The 20,173-nt window shown below is 38.5% G+C and overlaps 3 protein-coding genes across 5 annotated transcripts in view; 1 reads left to right on the plus strand and 2 right to left on the minus strand.

The window, feature by feature from the left end:
• Positions 1 to 8,885: 8,885 nt before the first annotated feature.
• On the minus strand, positions 8,886 to 11,903 carry LOC147524290 (protein ENDOSPERM DEFECTIVE 1-like). 2 transcript variants are annotated; one of them, XM_086602795.1, is made up of 2 exons: positions 11,804 to 11,903; positions 8,886 to 11,046 (listed from the first exon to the last, which is right to left on the minus strand). In XM_086602795.1, the coding sequence occupies exon 2, from the start codon at positions 11,035 to 11,037 to the stop codon at positions 9,385 to 9,387; it is 1,653 nt and encodes a 550-aa protein (XP_086458921.1). In that variant the 5' UTR covers positions 11,038 to 11,046; positions 11,804 to 11,903; the 3' UTR covers positions 8,886 to 9,384. The 2 variants fall into 2 exon arrangements, with proteins under 2 accessions (XP_086458921.1, XP_086458910.1); XM_086602784.1 differs by lacking the exon at positions 11,804 to 11,903 and adding an exon at positions 11,172 to 11,635.
• LOC147524291 (Tetratricopeptide repeat (TPR)-like superfamily protein) lies at positions 11,732 to 14,732 on the plus strand. The gene is made up of 2 exons (XM_086602774.1): positions 11,732 to 14,167; positions 14,337 to 14,732. Exon 1 carries the CDS (start codon positions 11,874 to 11,876, stop codon positions 13,950 to 13,952), a length of 2,079 nt encoding a protein of 692 aa, XP_086458900.1. The 5' UTR covers positions 11,732 to 11,873; the 3' UTR covers positions 13,953 to 14,167; positions 14,337 to 14,732.
• Positions 14,733 to 16,207: 1,475 nt separating this feature from the next.
• The window catches only part of GCT (RNA polymerase II transcription mediator), a 30,985-nt gene continuing 27,019 nt past the window's right edge, over positions 16,208 to 20,173 (minus strand). For both annotated transcript variants that reach the window (XM_086602811.1, XM_086602822.1), the window contains exons 21-23: positions 19,039 to 20,137; positions 18,576 to 18,947; positions 16,208 to 17,165 (exon numbers count right to left, since the gene is read on the minus strand). In XM_086602811.1, coding sequence (XP_086458937.1) covers positions 16,561 to 17,165; positions 18,576 to 18,947; positions 19,039 to 20,137 — 2,076 coding nt within the window. In that variant the 3' untranslated portion in view covers positions 16,208 to 16,560. The remainder of the gene's footprint in view (positions 17,166 to 18,575; positions 18,948 to 19,038; positions 20,138 to 20,173) is intronic.

Below are 20,173 nucleotides of genomic sequence, written 5' to 3' on the forward strand. Positions count from 1 at the left end.
ATACACCAAACACAAAAGTTGAGTCGTTTATAGTCAGATACTCGAGACTTTATCTAAACATATGTATGAACATGCAGTTTATCATATATCAACAACCGAAATAGTTGTGGATCATTCCATAAATAAATATCACAGAAAACATATCCAAACACAATCAAGCACCAGGATTTCCTATGACGCAACCTAGTGAAATGAAAGCGAAGTCGGATAACCCTATTACGTAACCTAGCATGCACCTTCTTTTTCATTTTTGAACGAGTGGGTGTTCTAGTAAATAAGTGTGGAAAAGTGAATGGTTGTGGAGAATATGGTCGATATGGATAAGTTGTAGAAGGACAGCATGTAAATAATGAGGATGTGGTTTTAGCACAAAACTCATTCATGGTGTGTGTAGGGACTGTTTCAAGTCTGAAAATGAAGGTGTCAAACGCTTTTGTCTTCTGAAGTATTTGTTTACTAGGTGGATTTAAAAATTATGAAGCCACGGAAGAAACAAAAGGATCGAAAGTGCAAACTCGAGATTCCTTTGAAAAGGGTGGAAGGAGGGAAGTCGAGGTGGATGTTGTGGAAAGTAGTTCTTGATAAGGTGAATTATCACCTGCTCTAAGAAACTCATCGAATTGCTCATCTAGATTGGTCATATCCTCGTTACTATGATAGTCCTCTACATCTTTGAGAAAGTCGTCTATCTCATCCTCATCCGTAATATGTGTATCGACTAGTGTAGGGATAGAAATGTTGGAGTCTGAACTTCCAAAGGAAAGAAATTTGGGCATATGATTATCAGGGAACGTGTTGTTGAAATAATCTCGAGCAAAGCTCTCGATCATGCTAACCTCTCCATCCATAGACGAATCGGGTAACTGTGTCTTTGTTTTAAAAACATTGACTTCAACAGCAAGATGGCCAAAAGACATGGATATTGAACCATCGCGCAATTAATGAGAAGCGCATTGGCGGTTGCCGAGGAAAGGACGCCTAAGATGATCGGGACAGAGTCGTTAACAACTCGGTCGAGGATGACAAAATCAGCGGATAGTAAAAATCCTGAACTTTTACCGTAACATTTTTCGACGACTCCCTTAGGATACTTAATAGACCCGATCGCCTAATTGCAACGCCATTTTAGTGGGTTGCATCTCGTCTAGACCTATTTGTCTATACAAATAAAACGGGAGTAAGTTAACACTAGTCCCCAAGTCAAATAAACGCCGTCGTATAAGAATCTCCTAAGGTGCATTAGATGGTGGGACGATTGTGGTCCTTGTACTTAACAATTCCATTATGTTAGGATAGAGTTGGGAATTGTTACGTTAAAAGGCGTCGTTTAGTATATTGGTCTTACGCCTAGTAGTACACAATTCCTTAAGAAACTTAGCATAGTGTGGTAGCTTTTTTAATAGCTCGGAGAAAAGGAAGGTTTATAGTTAGATTCTTGAAAACGCCCTTTAATCTCTTCATAATTAGTATCCCTAGTTAACACGGCTAATTTTTGTGGAAACGGTGGTTTCGTTTATATTTAGCAATGGTATCACCCGGATGTTTAACCGTGGCTTTTACGTTTCTTAGGTTGTGTTGTAATTGGTACCTCTACGGTGGAAAGCTCTCTTAGTTTCTATTTCGGTATCTAGTAAAATAGCAGGTGTAGGGGGCGGTGGTAGAAAACTATAGGCATAGTTACTTTGTTATCAACCATTCTGCCACAACGGAGAGTGGTGATGGCCTTTAGCTCACCTACATATTCATATTCATTACTAGTATTATCGGTTACCTCAAAGGCTGTATTTGTTGTTTTAGGATTAGGTATTTGGTGACCTGGAAACACACCTTTGGGTTGGGCTTTATCTTGAGCCAACTGTTGGGTTAAATTATTAACGGATTGTAGAATCTGTTGGTTAGATTGAGCCATGGTTTGGAAAAGTTTTTGGCTCACTTGTATGAAGGTGTCAAGACGATCCGATTGTGTGGGTGTAGTAGTCACGGGTGGTGTGACTAGAACTATTTCACGTGAATTATTTATGGGTGGATTTTGATAGTTATTATTTACCGGAACGATACCTCTATTAGCATTATAATTATTATAAATACCTTGACTTTGTGCTTGACCTTGTCGAGGTTGCATTTGGTTGTTATAATTATTAAAATTACCCTGACCTTGTCCTTGTCGTGGTGGAGCTTGGTTAAAACTTTGTGTTGGCCTAACATATTGATTATTGTACCCTGGAGGTGTGACGTGTTGGTTATTTCTTCAACTGAAGTTAGGATTTTGTCTCCAAGGGGCGTTAGGTTCACTATTAATGGAACAAGCCTGTTCATAGGGAATAAGACAGTGGGAGTCGGGATGCTCAGGGCTCCAACAGAAACTACATGGATTTGAATTTACGTTCATGATGGGGATAGGCTTTTTTGTTGAACGAAATGGCCTCTACCTTTTAGTGAGTGATTCGATTAGAGTTTTAAGCTCGGGTCGTGTTTAATTTCAAACATACGGGCGGCCTTAATCAGTATTAGAAGAACTAGCGAGATGTGGATATCATCACTACCCCCAAGTTGTTATTTCGCTTTAGTTTGATCCTCTAAAAATTTATAAGCCTCCGAGGCTCCTTTGCTTAAGAAACTACCCCATTTCATAATGTCTAGGACTTCTTTATGGTGGTGTAGAAGTCCTTTGAAAAGGCACGAACTAACGTGTCTTTCGCTAAGTTATGATGTGGACACTCTATAAGGAGATCGGTGAAACGATTCCAAGCCTCGAAAATGATTCATGAGGATTTTGTCGAAAAGAAATGAATCTTGGAAAGCATCTCATCCGTCTTTAGGGGTGGGTAAAAATGTTCCATAAACAATTTGAACAAGTTTAGCCCACGAGTCCATGTAATTAGGCGTTTTGGGGAGTTAACCAAGATGCCGCTTTATCGGCTAAGGTGAAAGGGAATACCCCGAGTTTAATTTGTTCCGCACCAACCGTAGGATGGTGGAATGTTGTTAGGACTTGTTCAATCCTACGATGTGTTGATAAGGTTTTCATGGTCTAATCCATGAAAACGGGTAACAAATTAAAAATATTTGGGGATTCGAAATCCCCATCGGGTCCGCTAGACGATGCAAGATTTGGGGCTATCGCTCAAGGCTTTTGTAGAAGTCGAGAGAGGAGTCTCTTCTTCGTCCGCATCAGGTCGTGATATGTGTGAAATAGTAGATAGAGGTGTAGTGGGTGGTATACTAGATAGACTTGTTTGTTGACGTTGTTGTGTAATTACGTTCGGTGTTTTGTTCGGGCCGGACCTTAATCTCATACAAGGCTAAAACCAAACTTAGCTAAACACATCAACACTCCAAACAATTTCGATATACTAGTATAAACCTCTAACGGGATATGCGAGGTGTGGAAGAAAGGAATACCTGATTGTGTCCTTGCTTCGCTTTATGAATAAGCGTCTTGTTTACGGCGTGTTCGGTGTATATAACAAGTTAGAACACGAAAAACTTGAAAAATCAAAGTTCGAGTCAAAACCTGTTGAATTAGGAAAACTTAGCAAAAGCGGGCTGGTGCGCTCTCATAGAGCGGTCGCTCCGTGTAATTTTCAAATTTACAGTGTTTTAGGTATGGTCGCGACTCCACGGGGGGTGGCGCTCGTGTTCCAGCTATAGAGGCGTATGTGCTCTCCTTATAAGCGGTCGCTTCAATGTATTTTTGTCCGGAACTTTTCAACGCTGAATCGGAAAACCACAGTAGGAATCAAACAAGGGTGAGTGGGTGAAATGGGACTTAAAGAAAAGTACTTACACTATGAAAACAATGTGAAAGTGAAACTAAGATGGCAACGGCGCCATTTGATAAAATAAAATTGAATAGTTTACCTACGAAATGAACGATGAACTCAAAACGTAAGTAAACTAAACTGTGTTATGTGCCTAGTTTTTATCAAAGTTTTCTACTCTCAATCCAATGAGATATAATGGAGTAGGAAGTTCGTTCCACTCCTAGTCCTTCCGCATGTTGTGTTTTCAAGTCTAATTACTCTACTCTAAGTCTAATGAGAGATTTACGAAAAGGGCAACTAGACTACGATGCAACTACCCACAAGATGTAACTAGTCGATTATCAGAACAACTATGGGAATGCTACGTTGATTCGATGATAAGGAGTTAGAGGGGGATTGATTCCACCGTAACTCGACTTAATCCTATTAACGATTTAATCGTCGTAATCGAATTGAATCGGCTCGAGAACAATTGGTTCTTCCTAATCCCTAATTACACCGGCATTCCTACCAATTCATAACTAGCATGTGAACGATCAAACCCATTCTCATGGTGAACTAATCGTTTCTAGAGTGGAAGGGAAATTACGACGACTCTACGATAATCGGAATCAAGCTTTCATCAAGGCTTCTCAACCCCCTCTAATGGAGGTTTAGCCGAGAATCATTACGCAATCATTTCCGATTAAATTAAAACTAAACATGATATAAAGAATTAAAATTTACTAATCTAAATTAAACAATAATTAAAATCAAATTAATAACTAATAATTGAATACCAAATAATAAATGAAATCAAATCTAACACAATGTAAATGACAAGAATAGAAATTGACAAAATAACTATTTTATTTATCTAATCAATCAAGAACAATGATTCAAAGACTTAATCTAAAACAAGAATTGAAAATGGAACTAAAACTTAATTAATCTACTGAAAACTAGATCTAGAATTATCTATATTGTTTTAGGTCTAACTAGCTACCATTAACTATCTACCATTCTCTACCATTAACAAAGAGGTAAGCTTTGGTTTTTATACTTTCAGATCCAAAAATCGTGCATGGGCTTGGAGCCATGTTTTGGGCCAGAGAATCAGGCCCAAAACCCAATTCTTTTCAAATCCAAAAGGCCTCTTCAGCTGCAGTTGGCTTCAACAGACTTTTTGTCCACTTCTGCTCCTCTGATTGGGCCAAGGCTTGGACCATTGGAAAGGTCTTTTCCGGGCGGTAGTTTTGACATAATGTAGGCCCCATTCGAGGTCCGAGTCCAAAGATACGCCCTAAGTGAAGTCACGACTTGTGTGATGTTTACGCCCATGTCGACTTTTTAGCTTTTGGACCGGGCTTTAGGAAGGCTTTGTCTTCTTGAATCTTGGCCTTTAATCCGGAACTACTTAGTAACCGACCTTTGCTCCTTTATCTCGCTAAAGTGGCACATTTACGCACATAATGGACTTTGAAACTTGAAATGCATAAAACACGTAATCAGTGTTAACTCTTAATTATTACTCACATAATTGGTCTAAAAGTATGACTGTTACAGGGTTAAAACTACAGTTTTGGGCTCTTATCAGTAATCTGCTTATATGTGAAGTTTCTTTGTTATTTCCTATTTTCCCTATAAAATTCAAGTCTTTACCTAGAAGTTAACTGTTGGCTTTAGTTATTTTGCTTGCTTCAGAATTCTTCTTGATCTTGAATTTAGTAATTCCTGGACTAACGATGAGAGAATGAAGTAGACACACAATATTTAATTCCACATGGAGAGGTTGAGGTAGGAAGTGTATCTTTACGACTTTATTGCCTCCCTTTTATGTGCTTGTGAATGGGTCTCCAGATGGTTTCTTTAAAAGTACTATAGGTCTTGGGTCTCTAATCTTGCTCTCTTCTATTGTAGTGGAGGTTTTGAGTATGATGCTATCTGGGGTGAACTATATGGGTGTTTTGTTAAGGTTTTAGAGTTGGTAGGGAGGATGTGTGCATTCCTCATCTTTTATATGTTGGTGACGCCCTGAATAACTCCCACCGAAAACACCTTATTTTTTTACAGCGCCCCCCACCCGTAGCGGAGCCAGGAAATTAAGTGAGGGTGAGCTACCCAGACAACCAAGTATACCAAAAAAAAAAGAACTCATTTTTTTAAAACTAACATTTCGAACCCAATCACAAAACAGGTATAAGATAAATATCAAAATTCATATAAAATGATAGCAATAAATGTATTATAAAAAAGAAAAAAGAATGTAGGATGTTTTCGTAGAGTGTAACTATATATGTGTTTGGTATTTCTTGGTTTTCAAATATGATGAAATTTGTTGTTTAATGTTGTTATATGTGATAATTGACGATAATAAATGTTAAAAATTTGGAAATTAATCAGAAATCGGATTGGATTTTGAAAACACATCCAATTCCTATTCAATTATTTTTTTGAAAATTCGAATATCGGAATTTCAGAAATCGAAACACAAATATCCTTACTAAATTCGGAAAAATATCAGATTGGATTTCGAAAAAATTGGATTATCGGAGAAAAATGGTACCCCTATCAGAAACAATGGATGAGTAGTCACAAGATATGGTCCAACCAAAACTTTGGGCATAGCGATCCTTACTAGCTAGAAACAACTTTATTATGCTTAGGTTATGCAAATATGATGCAGCAAAAAATGGAACTTATTCGGATCAAATCCTCAAGGAATTATCAATTTGGTTTCGTTATGAGGCAAGTTCAGATCACAAGGAGATTTAAATTGGATAACCAAAAGAATCAGATTCAATCTTTTGTAAATCGACGTACTCCAACCGAACATGACCACTATTTTGTATAGATAAAATAAGAATTGAAGCGCTTTCAACTAAGAGTGTTGGTTTGAACCTAGCAAAAAAATGTGTTGGATTGGAATGAATTTACGTAGTAAGCAAAAAACCAAAACCAGTGGAGCGATGGAGCTGAGAGAGAGTACGTGAGGGTTAGTAGAAGTGAGGGTGGGCCAGGGTGTTACCCCTCGTATTTAAAAGGTTAAACTTATTTACTAGAAAAAAATAAAATAAAATCTGAGTTGACTCACTTTTCTCCCCCATTTCAATCAATATCCAAACCAAGTCCCAACCAGCCCAAGCTACCCATTACTCCGGCAGCCAGACTTGGGTTTTTCAATTTTTCTTTTTCATACACGTGGGTTTTTTTTGGTGGCCTTGAGAGGGGAATTGAACTAGTGACCATTGGGGAGCAAACCCAAGGCCGGACCATTATTCTATTCATTTGAAATTGCAAGGAGAACATAGAATCATAGCATCAAACTAAGATGAGAATCATAAGATATAAATCATCCAAAACAAGAGCCAATATATATTTGAAAGTAACAACTCTCTACATTTTGAGCAATTTCAAGTGAGTTTTAAATCCTAAAAACAAAGCATAGCAATTCTCTTTTCCTTTTCTTTAAAAAAATCATAACAAAATATATAAAATAAAAACTAAAAAAATGGAAGTATTCCTATCCAACCCGAGGATTTTCTTCTTGGATTTATAAATCCATAGCATAATTCAAGATAAGAAAATGCTCATATGGCAGTCAAATTGAACGAAGTGTTGATATGTCAATCTATACTCAATTTTAGTTCCCATGGGATTGCGCTTGTGCTGAAAAGAAATGACTGCTGCCTTGGAATCTGATCCCACCCAAAGATGTTACATCCTCTTTGGACTGCAACTTCAATTCTTTGAAGAGTAGTCTATGTTGCTTCATGCTAGATTGACGAAGCATTTACCTTAAGGATATGTGTCTGCAAAAAAACTGCTCAAGTCAATTTTCCATAAACTAAAATTCTCCTTTTCAAGCGTCTAAAACCTTCACCAAGTCTTCTTGTTCCGCATCTGCATCACTGTAACAATGCTCCAGTGTACACTTACCAGCATAAGCTTGTGCTAAGAGGTCTGAGGCTACTCCTAAGACCTTACTCCTCATACGAACAAGCAAACTAGATGGCTATGTGAATGGCATTAACTCGACCCCTGATCAACTTAGACCACCAACCTTAAGAAAAAAAGATGGCATATCCTGTCCCTTGTGGAAGAGCAGAAGCTTGTTCCTTGTGTTAATGAATCTGCTACTAGCTTGCTTCCCCAGCATAAAACCTCCACCTTTCTCAAATTCTATTAATCTCCTAATGGCAGGATAATCAGGTTTTAACCTACTCCAAAGAATAAGAGCAAAACTTACTCCTAAGACCTTATCCCTCATACGAACAAGCAAACTTGATGGCTATATGAATGACAGCAACTTAACTCCTGATCAACCTAGACCACCAACCTTACGAAAAAAAGATGGCATATCCTGTCCCTTGTGGAAGAGCAGAAGCTTGCTCCTTGCGCTAATGAATCTGCTACTACTAGCTTGCTTTCCTTGAAAGCGTCAACCATGGAATGATCAATGAACACGCCTACCTCAACAAATTTGTTTTTGAATGCCAAAGTGTAGCTAAATTAAACTGTGATAACAATCTAAGATTAACTTGGAGAATAATTCCAAAATGAACTTTCTGACACTCAGATTCAATACAGATGGAATACCTTGAAAGAGAACAAAGGTTTCAGCCATAAAGTTGTAGATACCCTACTCGAAAAAAGAGGAGAGAAAGTAACAAATAGAACCTGACCTCCATTATTCGAATTACTCTTCCACCTTCTGCAAGCTCTGGTTACTCCATGACAGTACAATGAATACTATATAATGGGAGGTCTTGACTATTTAACAAAAGCACCATCACTAACAAGTGTGGTAAGATGCTAGATGTAGACATTGCTAGGAGCAAGATAAACTAGAACAAAAAAGAACTTAAATTTCCAGCGTAAGACTTGAGCAATTTTCAGAATAAATTTGTGTCATATCTAGCCAACAATTTGGTTTATTTCTTGCCCATTCTAAGATAGATCTAATGTGACTCATCTTAAAATCACCTTAGAAAACCAATGACCGTTAATAATAACATATATTCTGCAATTTCCTTTAATCCAAGCAGATAGAAAGATGCCCAGGAAGAACAGGAATAGAGAAAGAGACATATAAACCCCGTTAATTGCTTTTGATGTGTTCTGTAGTTGTGAAGATGGAAAGAAAAAAGAAAAACCACAAGTTCATCCTGATTCCTGGCTTAACTAACCAAGAAAAATTACAATGTACAGCCTTTTACTATATATTAGCGGAGGCAATTAAAACCACTTAAACTAGTTCTATAAAAAAATAAGAATGAGGATACTTTTCTATGTAAACAGAAATAACAAAATGCAACTAATGCCTAATGCCTTATTGCCTTTAAGAGAGGGTTATAACAATTACTAACATGTGTCTATTCAGAGGGCAGGTGGATGAGACCATTCTGCATCTTTTTCTCTTCATTGGCTCATCAGTCATCACCAAAGAATTTTGGCTCTCTAATGAGCATTGTTCCAAATCACAGATTCACAGTGCTTGTGTTTCACTCATTTATCCACCCTTGTCACCTATCAAGTGTTGCATCCAATGAATTGCGACAGTTGTGAATCTATGCAAGCGTTGAAGGAACACCAATATGATTGACCAACAAAAAAGAGATCAGTAAAAGAGAATATGCACTTATTTATTGGTCTTTTTTTGAAGAGGACTGCTCAGTTTTAGTTGAAGTAATTGGCTTCTTAAGCTGCACTCCTGCACCTGTAGAATATGTGTTCTACTCAATACATCCCCACATTCCTCAATTAAAGCTCTTTCTCTGCTGATCACCCCTGAAAGTTCTGAAATCATATTATCCATGTCTTCACCCTTTGGTAAAAAGCTTTCAACAAAGGAAGACATATGTTCCATCACGTTTGAGGCTGAGTTCAGAGCTCTTCCCACCTCTTCATTGTCGGCCCTCACATTCCCAGTAACTGGAAGTCGAAGTGATGCGTCCTGCAGCGCTTTGATTGCTCCTCCTAGAGAAGTTGAATAATCATCTTCCAAAGTAGACCATTCATCCAAATATGGCAATTGAGCTTCAAGTATGCTCGATAAAGTTCTCTCCTTCTTCAGCTGTCTAAGTTCAGCATGCTTCTTATTGACAGAATCATGCAGATCGGTTATTCTTTTGGCAAGAGCATAAAGTGATCTGTTAGCTGCAGTTGACTGAGCATTCATCGCAGCCTCAGCTTTTGCATTAGCATATCTCCATTGCAAATAACGGTTTTGAAGCATACGTAGAGCATGGACTTGTTCCAGATGATTAGAAACCTTTGCTTTCCTCCCTTCTATCCCAACCTTTGCATTCGAAGGTTGCGGCGGCAAAGAAACACCATTTAATGGTCTATGGACAAACTTTCCAACCCCCAAAAAGGATTGTTCACAACTCGGCAATGGTGAATTCAAAGAACGGTAGCAAGAAAATGCATTAACCTTAGGAGTATCCCTGTTATGTGCCAGAAACTTAGAGGCTATATTCGGCAACAGATCTGTCTCTGGCATAGAAGACCTGAAATCTGGAAGGGACCGCATCTTGGAACTTTGAACTCGAACAGGACTACTGTATCTACCTTCCTGATCAGTAATAGAGAATGTTTTGACCTCAGAAGAAACACTTGATAGCGAAACTTTCCCAACATTCTCTGCACATCCAACATCTGAGTCTAAAATGTTTTCACTCACAACCTCGAAATCAGAAGACCCATCAGAAACCGGATTCCCAATTTTATTACTAGTACCCATCCCATTCATCTGTACTAGCTTCGCAGCAGCCGTGGACGCTGCTGCAGTGACAGAAAAATTAACCGATGACCTCAATTGTGCTACTGGAGTATCTGGCCTAGATCGCGCAAGATTACCACTTCTCATCGGAATCATGTTATTACAATTCTGCTGGTCTACACTACCTCCATTCTCCTTAAAAAGCCTCACACCCTTCCGCCGCTGTTGCTGGTGCATTGTGTTTACTTGTCTGTTAAACGTTCCCAAAGGTGTATCAGAACTCCTAATCATCATCTCATTTCTATTCTCGTCCCCCTCCGTTGACTGCGACTCTCTTCTCTGCGCAGAATGTGACCTTGGCTGATTATGATGATGGTTATTAGACGCCGAAGAATTCAGCGTAGCGTGCTTGGAAGACGGCAAATGAAGATCCCCAGACGTAACAATCGGCGACATAAATCTAGAGCTAACCTCCCTCACTCTTGGTCTCCTAGGTGGAACTGGAGCTGGTGTCTGCAATTGTTGCTTCTGCTGCGTTTGGCCTGGTAAAACCGCGCAAACTTTCGCCATTTTTTTTTTCTAATACAAAATAATAAATCAATCAATAACAAGTTATAATTATGTGCCCATCTCTTAATTTAAATTTACAAGAATTAGTAATAATACGTGAATCGATGAGTTAATAGAAATGTTTTGAGACTAACCTTGATTGCCACGTGGTCGATCCCTGGGGAAGAAAAGAGAGTCGAGCAAGATTGAGAAGGAAGAGAGTGTGAGAGAGAAAAGAGGGGAAGGAATTTTTGTGTGTTTTTATTAATAATATGAAGCCGTTGCTAAATGAAAACCTATAACGTTGGTTTTCATCATTTCAAAAAGGAATGAGGAAATGATGAGCAACGGTCTTTTATTTGGGTAGTGTTCTGCTGGACCCTCACGTTCTTTTTCCGTGTCCAAATCATTTTTTTTTTTTTTGTGAGCGCATTCCTTGTCAATATTATTTTAATTTATTTCTCATAATCAACTTAAACATTGCAATGTCCAATCGGTTTTTATGATCAAGAAACGGATCAGTTTATGTAAAAGGTCAACGGTTCAAAATAATTGACCATTGCAATACTCTAACTTTTAATTGCGAGCGCATAACACATTTTAACTGTAAGACTGCACTTACTTGTCAATTCAAATGGCACCCTAAATGAACACTATCAGTTACTTAAAATATGAGTAGACTTGTGATTCTTGAGTCTAAAAAAATTGTGGACGTAGAAGATGCTCTTATCTACATTGATCATTCTGATTTGTGGTACTTGAAATATTTGTTAAAAAGATGATTTACCTCATTTGGAATCAAGACCCAGAGAATGTTGGATAAAACGGAATCACTTTTCTAACAAAATAAGAACACCATGCTTGTTCGATCCCACCCTAACCACCTTTCCTCACTCTCCCCTCTTGCCAAGTCAGCATTCTGTCACACCAAATCATCCAAAACCAAGAAAGCCAAAACCATAGCAAGGCTCATAAACAAACAAGCATGGTCACAAACTCTTGACTCTTCTCTCAGTCAATTCTCCAAACACCTTTCACACACAACTGTCCTTCAAACCATCCGCCTTATTAGAACATCTTCAAAAGCACTTAACTTCTTTCATTGGGCTGAAACCAATCACTACACTCATAATGACCAATCTTACTTTGAACTACTTGAACTACTTGGTCGAACGCGTAACCTTAACGCGGCTCGTAACCTACTTTTTTCCATTGAAACTAAGTCTAAGGGGAATGTTAAGTTACATGATAGGTTTTTTAATAGTTTGATTAGGAGTTATGGTCAAGCTGGATTGTTTCAAGAATCATTGAAACTTTATATGAGAATGAAACAAGTAGGGGTTGCTCCTTCTGTTATTACGTTTAATTCCCTGTTTGCGATTTTGCTTCGTCGTGGGAGGACTAATATGGCGAAAAAACTGTTTGATGAAATGTTATCTAGTGGTGTTTCACCAGATGTGTATACTTTTAATACTTTGATTAGAGGGTTTTGTATGAACTCCATGGTCCATGATGGGTTTCGGTTTTTTAAGGAAATGGCACAATATCAATGCTACCCAGATGTTATTACTTATAATACGCTTGTTGATGGATTGTGTAGAGCTGGAAAGGTGAAGATTGCGCATAATGTCGTAAAGGGTATGTGTAGAAAAAGCTCGAATTTGAATCCTAATGTTATTACTTATACTACATTGATTAGAGGGTATTGTGAGAAGCAGTGCATAGGTGAGGCTTTGGATGTGTTTGAGGAGATGGTAAGATGTGGAATGAAGCCTAATAGGATTACTTACAATACACTTATTCAAGGACTTTGTGAGGCACAAAATTTTGTTAAGATAAAGGAAGTTTTGGAGGAAATGATTGGTGGAGGAGAATTCACCCCGGATACGTGTACATTCAACACGCTGTTGAATGCTCATTGCAATGTCAATAACATGGATGAGGCTTGGAAAGTTTTTATGAAAATGAGGGAGTTAGGAGTTCAACCAGATTCAGCTTCGTATAGTATATTGATTCGGAATTTGCATCAGAAAGGGGAGATAGAGAGAGCAGAAGAGTTGTTTGATGAGCTTTCGGAGAATGAGATATTAGTTCATGATGAAGGTTGTGTACCTGTTGTTGCGGCTTACAATCCAATGTTTGAGTATTTGTGCGCAAAGGGGAAGACCAAGAAAGCTGAGAGAGTGTTTAGGCAGTTGTTGAAGAGAGGTAGACAGGACCCTCTAGCCTTCAGAACATTGATCATGGGACACTGCAAGGAAGGTACATTCGAAGCTGGTTTTGATCTTTTGGTCTTTATGTTGAGGAGAGATTTTGTGCCTGATGTGGAGATATATGAGTCCCTAATTGAGGGGTTCTTGCAGAAGAATGAGCCTACTTTTGCGCTCAAGACTTTAGAGAAGATGTTAAAAAGTGCCCATCATCCCAGAACTTCTACATTCCATTCTATCCTCGCAGCCTTTGTAAAAGAGAATTGTGCTCGAGAAGCCGCTTCTCTTGTTATGCTAATGTTAGAAAGAAAAATCCGACAAAATATCAATCTTTCAACAGATACTGTGGTTGTGCTTTTTAAGAGTGGCCTCAGAGCTAGTGCATTCGAGATTGTTCGGTTGCTTCATAACAATGGATATTTCACAAAGATGGAGGAAGTGGTGGGTTTTCTTTGTCAGAGCAGAAAATACTTGGAGGCACGAGAAATGTTATTGTTCTGTCTGGAGAAGCATCAGAATGTAGGCGTTGAAATATACAACAAAGTTATTACTGGGCTTTGCAAAACTAAGAGGGCTGCAGAAGCATTTAGTCTGTACTATGAGTTAATAGAGAAAGGAAACCAACCTAGTCTGAACTGCTTGGGAGGTCTGAAAGACATTCTAGAAACCGAGGGAAGATTGGATGAAGCTGAATTCGTATTGAAAAGGATGAATCAGAAGCATTAGAAAATAAAACTTTGGGTCATTAATGTGCTGCTCCAAAACATGAGTTCGTGGTGATGAGATGTAGCTATACATCTAACCATACCTTTTAACCATTTCATAATGGTGATACCATTAATGCCGGCAATTGTAGAACCAAGTGAACTCCCAGCTAAACACTTGTGAGAAATTGGAGTCCAGTAGAAATTGTAGTGGATTTTCGAAGTTAATTTTGAGAGGTATTGATTAATTTGGAAACCTTTGTTAGCTACACAACCACTCTGGGAACATATTTATCTTTTATGGTAATATCTTCTGTTGCACCTGCACTCACCTTAGGCTGGTTCTGCCCCTTAAAGCATACAATTACAAGCACTTTTGACATTGTCTTCGGTTTTTGACACACAGCGGAATAGGCAGATCTCTTTATTCATTGTACTTGATCGCTTAATAAGAGGATCATGCAGTTAGCTACACCATGAAGAGTACAGTTGCCAGTTTGGACTCCAACAAGGGAAGTCGGGTAAGATAATAGTTTGGACTCTCAAATAATGAATAGTTTTTTATCTCTTAGAATCGGATTTTGATAACTTGGTACCTGCCAATAAAACTACTATACTCGAAGTACTTGTTCTGGATTTAAGTGGCGTGAAGAGAGATTGGATAAATGAGATACCATGCCTTCTTACCAAGTAATGCCAAGTTTTAAATCTGTAAGTCTTTTCCTCCAAAAACCCCGAAAGGCAATTGGACTGCAAGTCAAGTCCGAAGAGATAATAAAAGTTTCCATGATTATTGAACCAATACGAAGATTCTTCTTATTTGCTCCATTTGCTAATTGCAATTAAGGCTGTGCTTGTTTGTCTCTGAAAATGTTCATGTGAAGTTGAGCTACAGTATGGATGCTTTTGAAATTAGTATAGCTCAAATTTACAAGGAATTGTTTACAGGCAAACAACCACAAGCATTTAACACACGACATAAGTACGGGATCTAAAAGATGGAGGAAAAAGCAAGAAGACGGTTTAGGAAGGACCCCTTTAAAACACTTTCAAGCTCTAAACAAAGCACCACATACATCGTTTGTTTAAGTTATAATTACATTTATAGATCACAACACTTGGTTGGTTTATACGGTGCCATAGAAGCTCTATTTTATTGAACTTTTCTTGAAATGGTGCAAGGTAATTCTGCATCCAACCTAAGCAAACTGGAGACTAATAAACTTCATCGCCAAGTTTGGCTGAAACAGCATATGACTACTATCTTTCCGGATCACAAAGTCATTTACTTTAGTTTGGTTCCGAATGGACACTGAAAAAGTAGAAAACAGATTTTGCAAATGGGAGGAAATTGTTTCCTATCTTTGTCTCCCATGGCTCGCAGGTAGAGAGGAGAGATTTGGAGACCCCCGAGGTTTCATAATCCTTGATCCAGTACTCCCGAGCTAAATTCAATTAGAACAAACTTTCATGTTTTAACCAAACCTATGTTGCATGGACTCGGACACAAACACAGACACAGCTATTCGGTTATATCTCTAAAAAGTAGGACGTGGACGCGGCAAAAGACACGGAAATTAATTAATATTTATAATTTTATTTTATATAAATTAAATATTAAAAATTACATTAAATATATCAACATTCATAAATTCAAAACTATTCAAGATAAAATAGCTACAATATTAAGTTCAATATTTCCTAATCAAACTTTAAATACATATCATGAGTCTTAACAAAACAAAAATAGGAAAAATTAAGTTTTTTAACATTATTTTGATTTATTTTTTTTTTTTTTTTGGGTCAAAATCCGCATCGTGACCATGTTGACCACATCCTGATCGTGTTTTGACCCCTGTCCGGTTTAGTTGACCGTGTTGGACGCGCATCCGACTCAGTGTGCCCGTACTTTAGAGAACCAAACAGACAGAATCCAAATTCTTGTTAAATCAATTCATGTAATGTAAAAACTAAAAACTAATCAAGGAATCTTTAGAATCTGATTTCGGCGAACACCAAGCACAGCCTACAGAATTTCACATTCATTTTTTCAGTTTTTCCATTTTCCCTCTTTTTTTCATGTTTTCTGTGGCTCTGTTAGTACCATAGAAACAGGTCGCGACATAGAATCAACTTTTCACATATTGTTTTATGATTACAGCGAGTGATTGGAATCAAATTTTCTAAAATCGAATTTACTAAAAGCTGTGCCAAGCATATTAACACTCCCAGTTCAGCCACATTTTGGGTAAATATGACATTACACATTGCACTAACTTTTGTCTGTACAAATCCTTCTATAGAAAGCTGAAAGCAAGCTTCACCTCTCTTCCTGATTGTGAAGTAATAAAATTTGTCAGATCATAAATGGTTATGACCTTTAATGATGAAGAAGTACACATTACAGAGAAACTCTAAGACCTTGCCCACTAACTGAGAAAAATACAATTGGATGATACATAATTCGTATGCTACAATAATTACTGTGGGACATATCCAAGCCAAAATACAAAGGCCACTCTAGGGCACATACTACTTCCACTTTCGGGCTTCTTGTTCCACACAAACCTAGCATTAGAGAGCCAATGTCTTCTTCTATGTACAATAAGACAGTTAGTGATGTATTTTGCCTACATTTGTACTTTATCAGGCTTCTGACATATCTCCTTATCAGCATAATGAACAAGCCTCCTCAGTCTCAAGATCATATCACAATGTACAGGCAGTGCAGTTCGTCTTTCCAAGTAAGCTGGACTGACTGTCATCCATGACAAAGCATGAAGCTCTGCAGCAACAGATCCAAGAATCAAATTGGTTTCAATCTCGTGGTCTCTAGCATCTGAATTCAGACTTCTTCCATGTTTAACACTTCCTCTAACCATCTTCTCAGGAGGTACGTTGCTACTTCCATAGTAGTCAACTAGACTGACAGATAGAATCGAAGGCCATTCTTCTTTCATGCTGCTTCTAGAGTCCTTCCGGATAGATGGAACTGCTTTTGACACCACAAACCCAGTTGATAGAGGAATAGAAGAACCTTTGCTGTGTAGGAGATGAGCAAGCGGTGGGGAATCGGAAGTTAAACATGTTGGTAGTTGCAAAGGTGTTGGAGGGAGGAAGTGCATATTAGAAGGGATTAAAATGTAAGGTGTGGGTGTCGAACCAAGAGATTTTACAGGGCTGAAACCTTCCAAGTATCCCAATGGACCTGTAGCAGCAGCACCTTGAGCTCCACCTGCAGAATAGCTTGTTAGTCATACCACAATGTTTCATGCCAAGTGATTTGTCCAATTTAAGTGTACTAAAAAACAACCTATAAGTTTGATAACACCAGATTGACCATGATGCATATCTTGATAACTGATACTAAAGTCGTGACAGCTGGGTAACTAACCCACCATCTGATGCAACAACTACTTGTTAGAATCAAATTATTTGTCCAAACTCTCATTCTAGTCATATATGTGATAGAGGTGAATAGGTGATGGTCCAATCAGTAGCAGTACACTTTCAAAAACAAGACTAGACAATCCTTTAGGAGCCAAGTCCACTACAACTTTTCACTCTTCATACACAACAAATGTTTGAAGGGATACCCAAAATACAATCAGTCAGAAGGCAAAACTTACGAAGGTGTCAGGAGGCCGACTGGTCAAACCTTAGGGGTTTGGGGCACAAGGTCCTGGATCAATTCCCAGCTTCACCAGGGGAAATGTGGTTTACACAAAAAGTTATACCAATAAAAAAAAAACACGAAAACTGCAAAAGTTCCAGAAGCATAGCCCCTTGAAATGTCATCCTGATTATTTTCAAAAATCGTTCACAAACATGCACCATAGCTACATAATGGTGCTCTTTGAACCCCTCCATCTCTCGCTCTCTCTCTCTCTCTACTGCCAAAAGCCCACCTAGTCCACTAAACAATTTCATCTCTTACCTTCGACCTCAAACCTCAACACAGAAGAAATAGCCCTACTGCGAAAGAAACGAATTCTGCAAAAGAAACGAATTGAAAACTCTCTTTTTGACTGAACAAACTTAACGACGTAGCATCATCAATCTAACCTAATCAAGTCCAGATATATGTTTGATGAACTTCTGTGGCCATGATTGTCTATAATGTCACCAAGGGTGTAAATACAAAATTAATTAAAGCCCCAGCCACTAATTTTAAGGTATTCTGAATTTCCAGTTATTTCTAAAAGTAAATTCCGATATTCCAGTAATTGGCAAAATCCATATTGCAATGTGACCTCTCTCTTGGATGAAGTATTAGAGACAATAATAATAGACATCTACTGACTTTGTGAAGTTTGTGTAAATGGTCAAACCTTCTGCTCAAATGTACTAGAAAATTTATTTACCACTTACAGATTCCCTGTGTTAATCGTACTTTATTTGTAACAAGCAATTCTATTGTTATTTTTGTAATTACCATCAGTTATCATTAATAGTATTCTATGTTGTTGTTATTTGTGTGGAGTTTTTTTACTCTTTTTTTCTTTGTGGGGGGCGCATGGGAGCGTGCTTCTCAGTGATAAAGGATGACTAAAAGTAACACACTTTATGGAGAAAGAACTATTAACCAGTAGTTACATTTCTCTCAATGGACACAATTTCTACATATATTCTTCAGCTAACATACCTGGTAAAGATGTGTCTGCCTGAAGGATAAGATTTAGGGAATGGTCAATAGAAACTCCAACCAAACTGATACTCTGTACCCACTGAAATAACCCCCTTGAGCTATCGGCAGTTGCTTGTCCCCCCATAGGCTGCTTTCTTGAGTTGGATTGTCCTAAACCACCCTTCATAAAGCTAGAAGCTTTTGTTTGGGGACTATACATTGAAGGGCTAGGTGAGGAAGGTAGCACTCTCTCTGGAATCAAACTCATCTCTTGCTGATGCAAAGAGTTCCCATTACTAGAAGATATGCCATCAGGCACAGATCGTCGAAGATGCAGAGGCCACTTCTTTACTTCATTTCCACCAATCAAGTAAATGGCTTTCTGCCACTCTGTTGACATCATACATAACAGACACGTTAGATATTCATAGATGACAAAAGAGATGGAAATGGGAAAAAATACAGTTACAGTTCTTGATACCTTGGCGTTCAAGCTCATAGAAGCATCCAATGCGTGTTATAATGATGTCTCTAGGCTTGACAGCACCACCATCAGGGGATGAACAAGATAGTATCTGGCAACCTTGCTGTAGAACTTGAACAAAAAGACACTGGAGACCTTTTGTGTCTTGTCGGCTCCCGATGCCACCAAAAGGGAAGATCTGACTGTCAAGATATTCCCCCCTAGAATCTGTCCACACACAGACTAACCAACGCCAGTCTTCAGTCCACCCATAGCAACAATGAAGACTTGTCCCCTTTGGATGGCTAGGTACAAAGCAATCTGTATCTGACCCATCATGCAAAGAGCTTGCTCCACTCTCTGCACCTGAAGTAGAGCTTTGCGTAAAACACCCACTGTTACCATCATCAACAGATGGTCTCGGTGAATCTAATGTTACATTGCCATGACATGTTGCTGAAAGTCCCTGCTCTACAGAGCCAGGTTCGGCCAGTATAAAAAATGGTTCAAACAAGTATTGGGCATCATCTTGAAAAGATTTATTTACTGATCTGGTTTGGTCACAACTCAATCCACCTGTATTTGACGCCTGCCAAGTATTTTCCCAAGTCCCTGCTCTCAAGCTGGTATCAAGTTCACCTTCTTTTGGGAGAGATCCCGTGATTCGAGGAGCAATACAGTGCTTCCACATTCCCGAAATGGGAGAAGCCATATGCGTCAAAGTCGGCTGAGGTCTAACTGAGACACCAGGAGCTTGATTTACATCATTACTAGATACTCGAGCAAGGCGCCGGGACTTATTGTAAACAGTAAATGCAATTTCCTTCAGAAGGACAAGCTCATTAAGAGCTGGACTGGTTACCCTAAGAATGGATTCTACAGTTACAATCTGCAGGACCAATTTAGGAATATTGAAACCTGACAGTGTAAGGATATTTGATACTGATGCTTCATCCGCAGCTGCAGAGCAGCTTAGGGCTCTCCCAACTTGAGTGTGTAATAGGGATCTCCTCTCTTTATCTGATGAAATTAATGTTGATCCAAGTGCAGCGGATGACTCAATCACAGTCTGCAGAACTGCAATAGGCTCAGGAAACGGACAAACGACGTAGATTACCTGAATCATGTGACCAACAACGAGACAATAAGAGAA

This window comes from Coptis chinensis, chromosome 1 (assembly GCF_015680905.1).
Source record: "Coptis chinensis isolate HL-2020 chromosome 1, ASM1568090v1, whole genome shotgun sequence".
NCBI lineage: Eukaryota > Viridiplantae > Streptophyta > Magnoliopsida > Ranunculales > Ranunculaceae > Coptis > Coptis chinensis.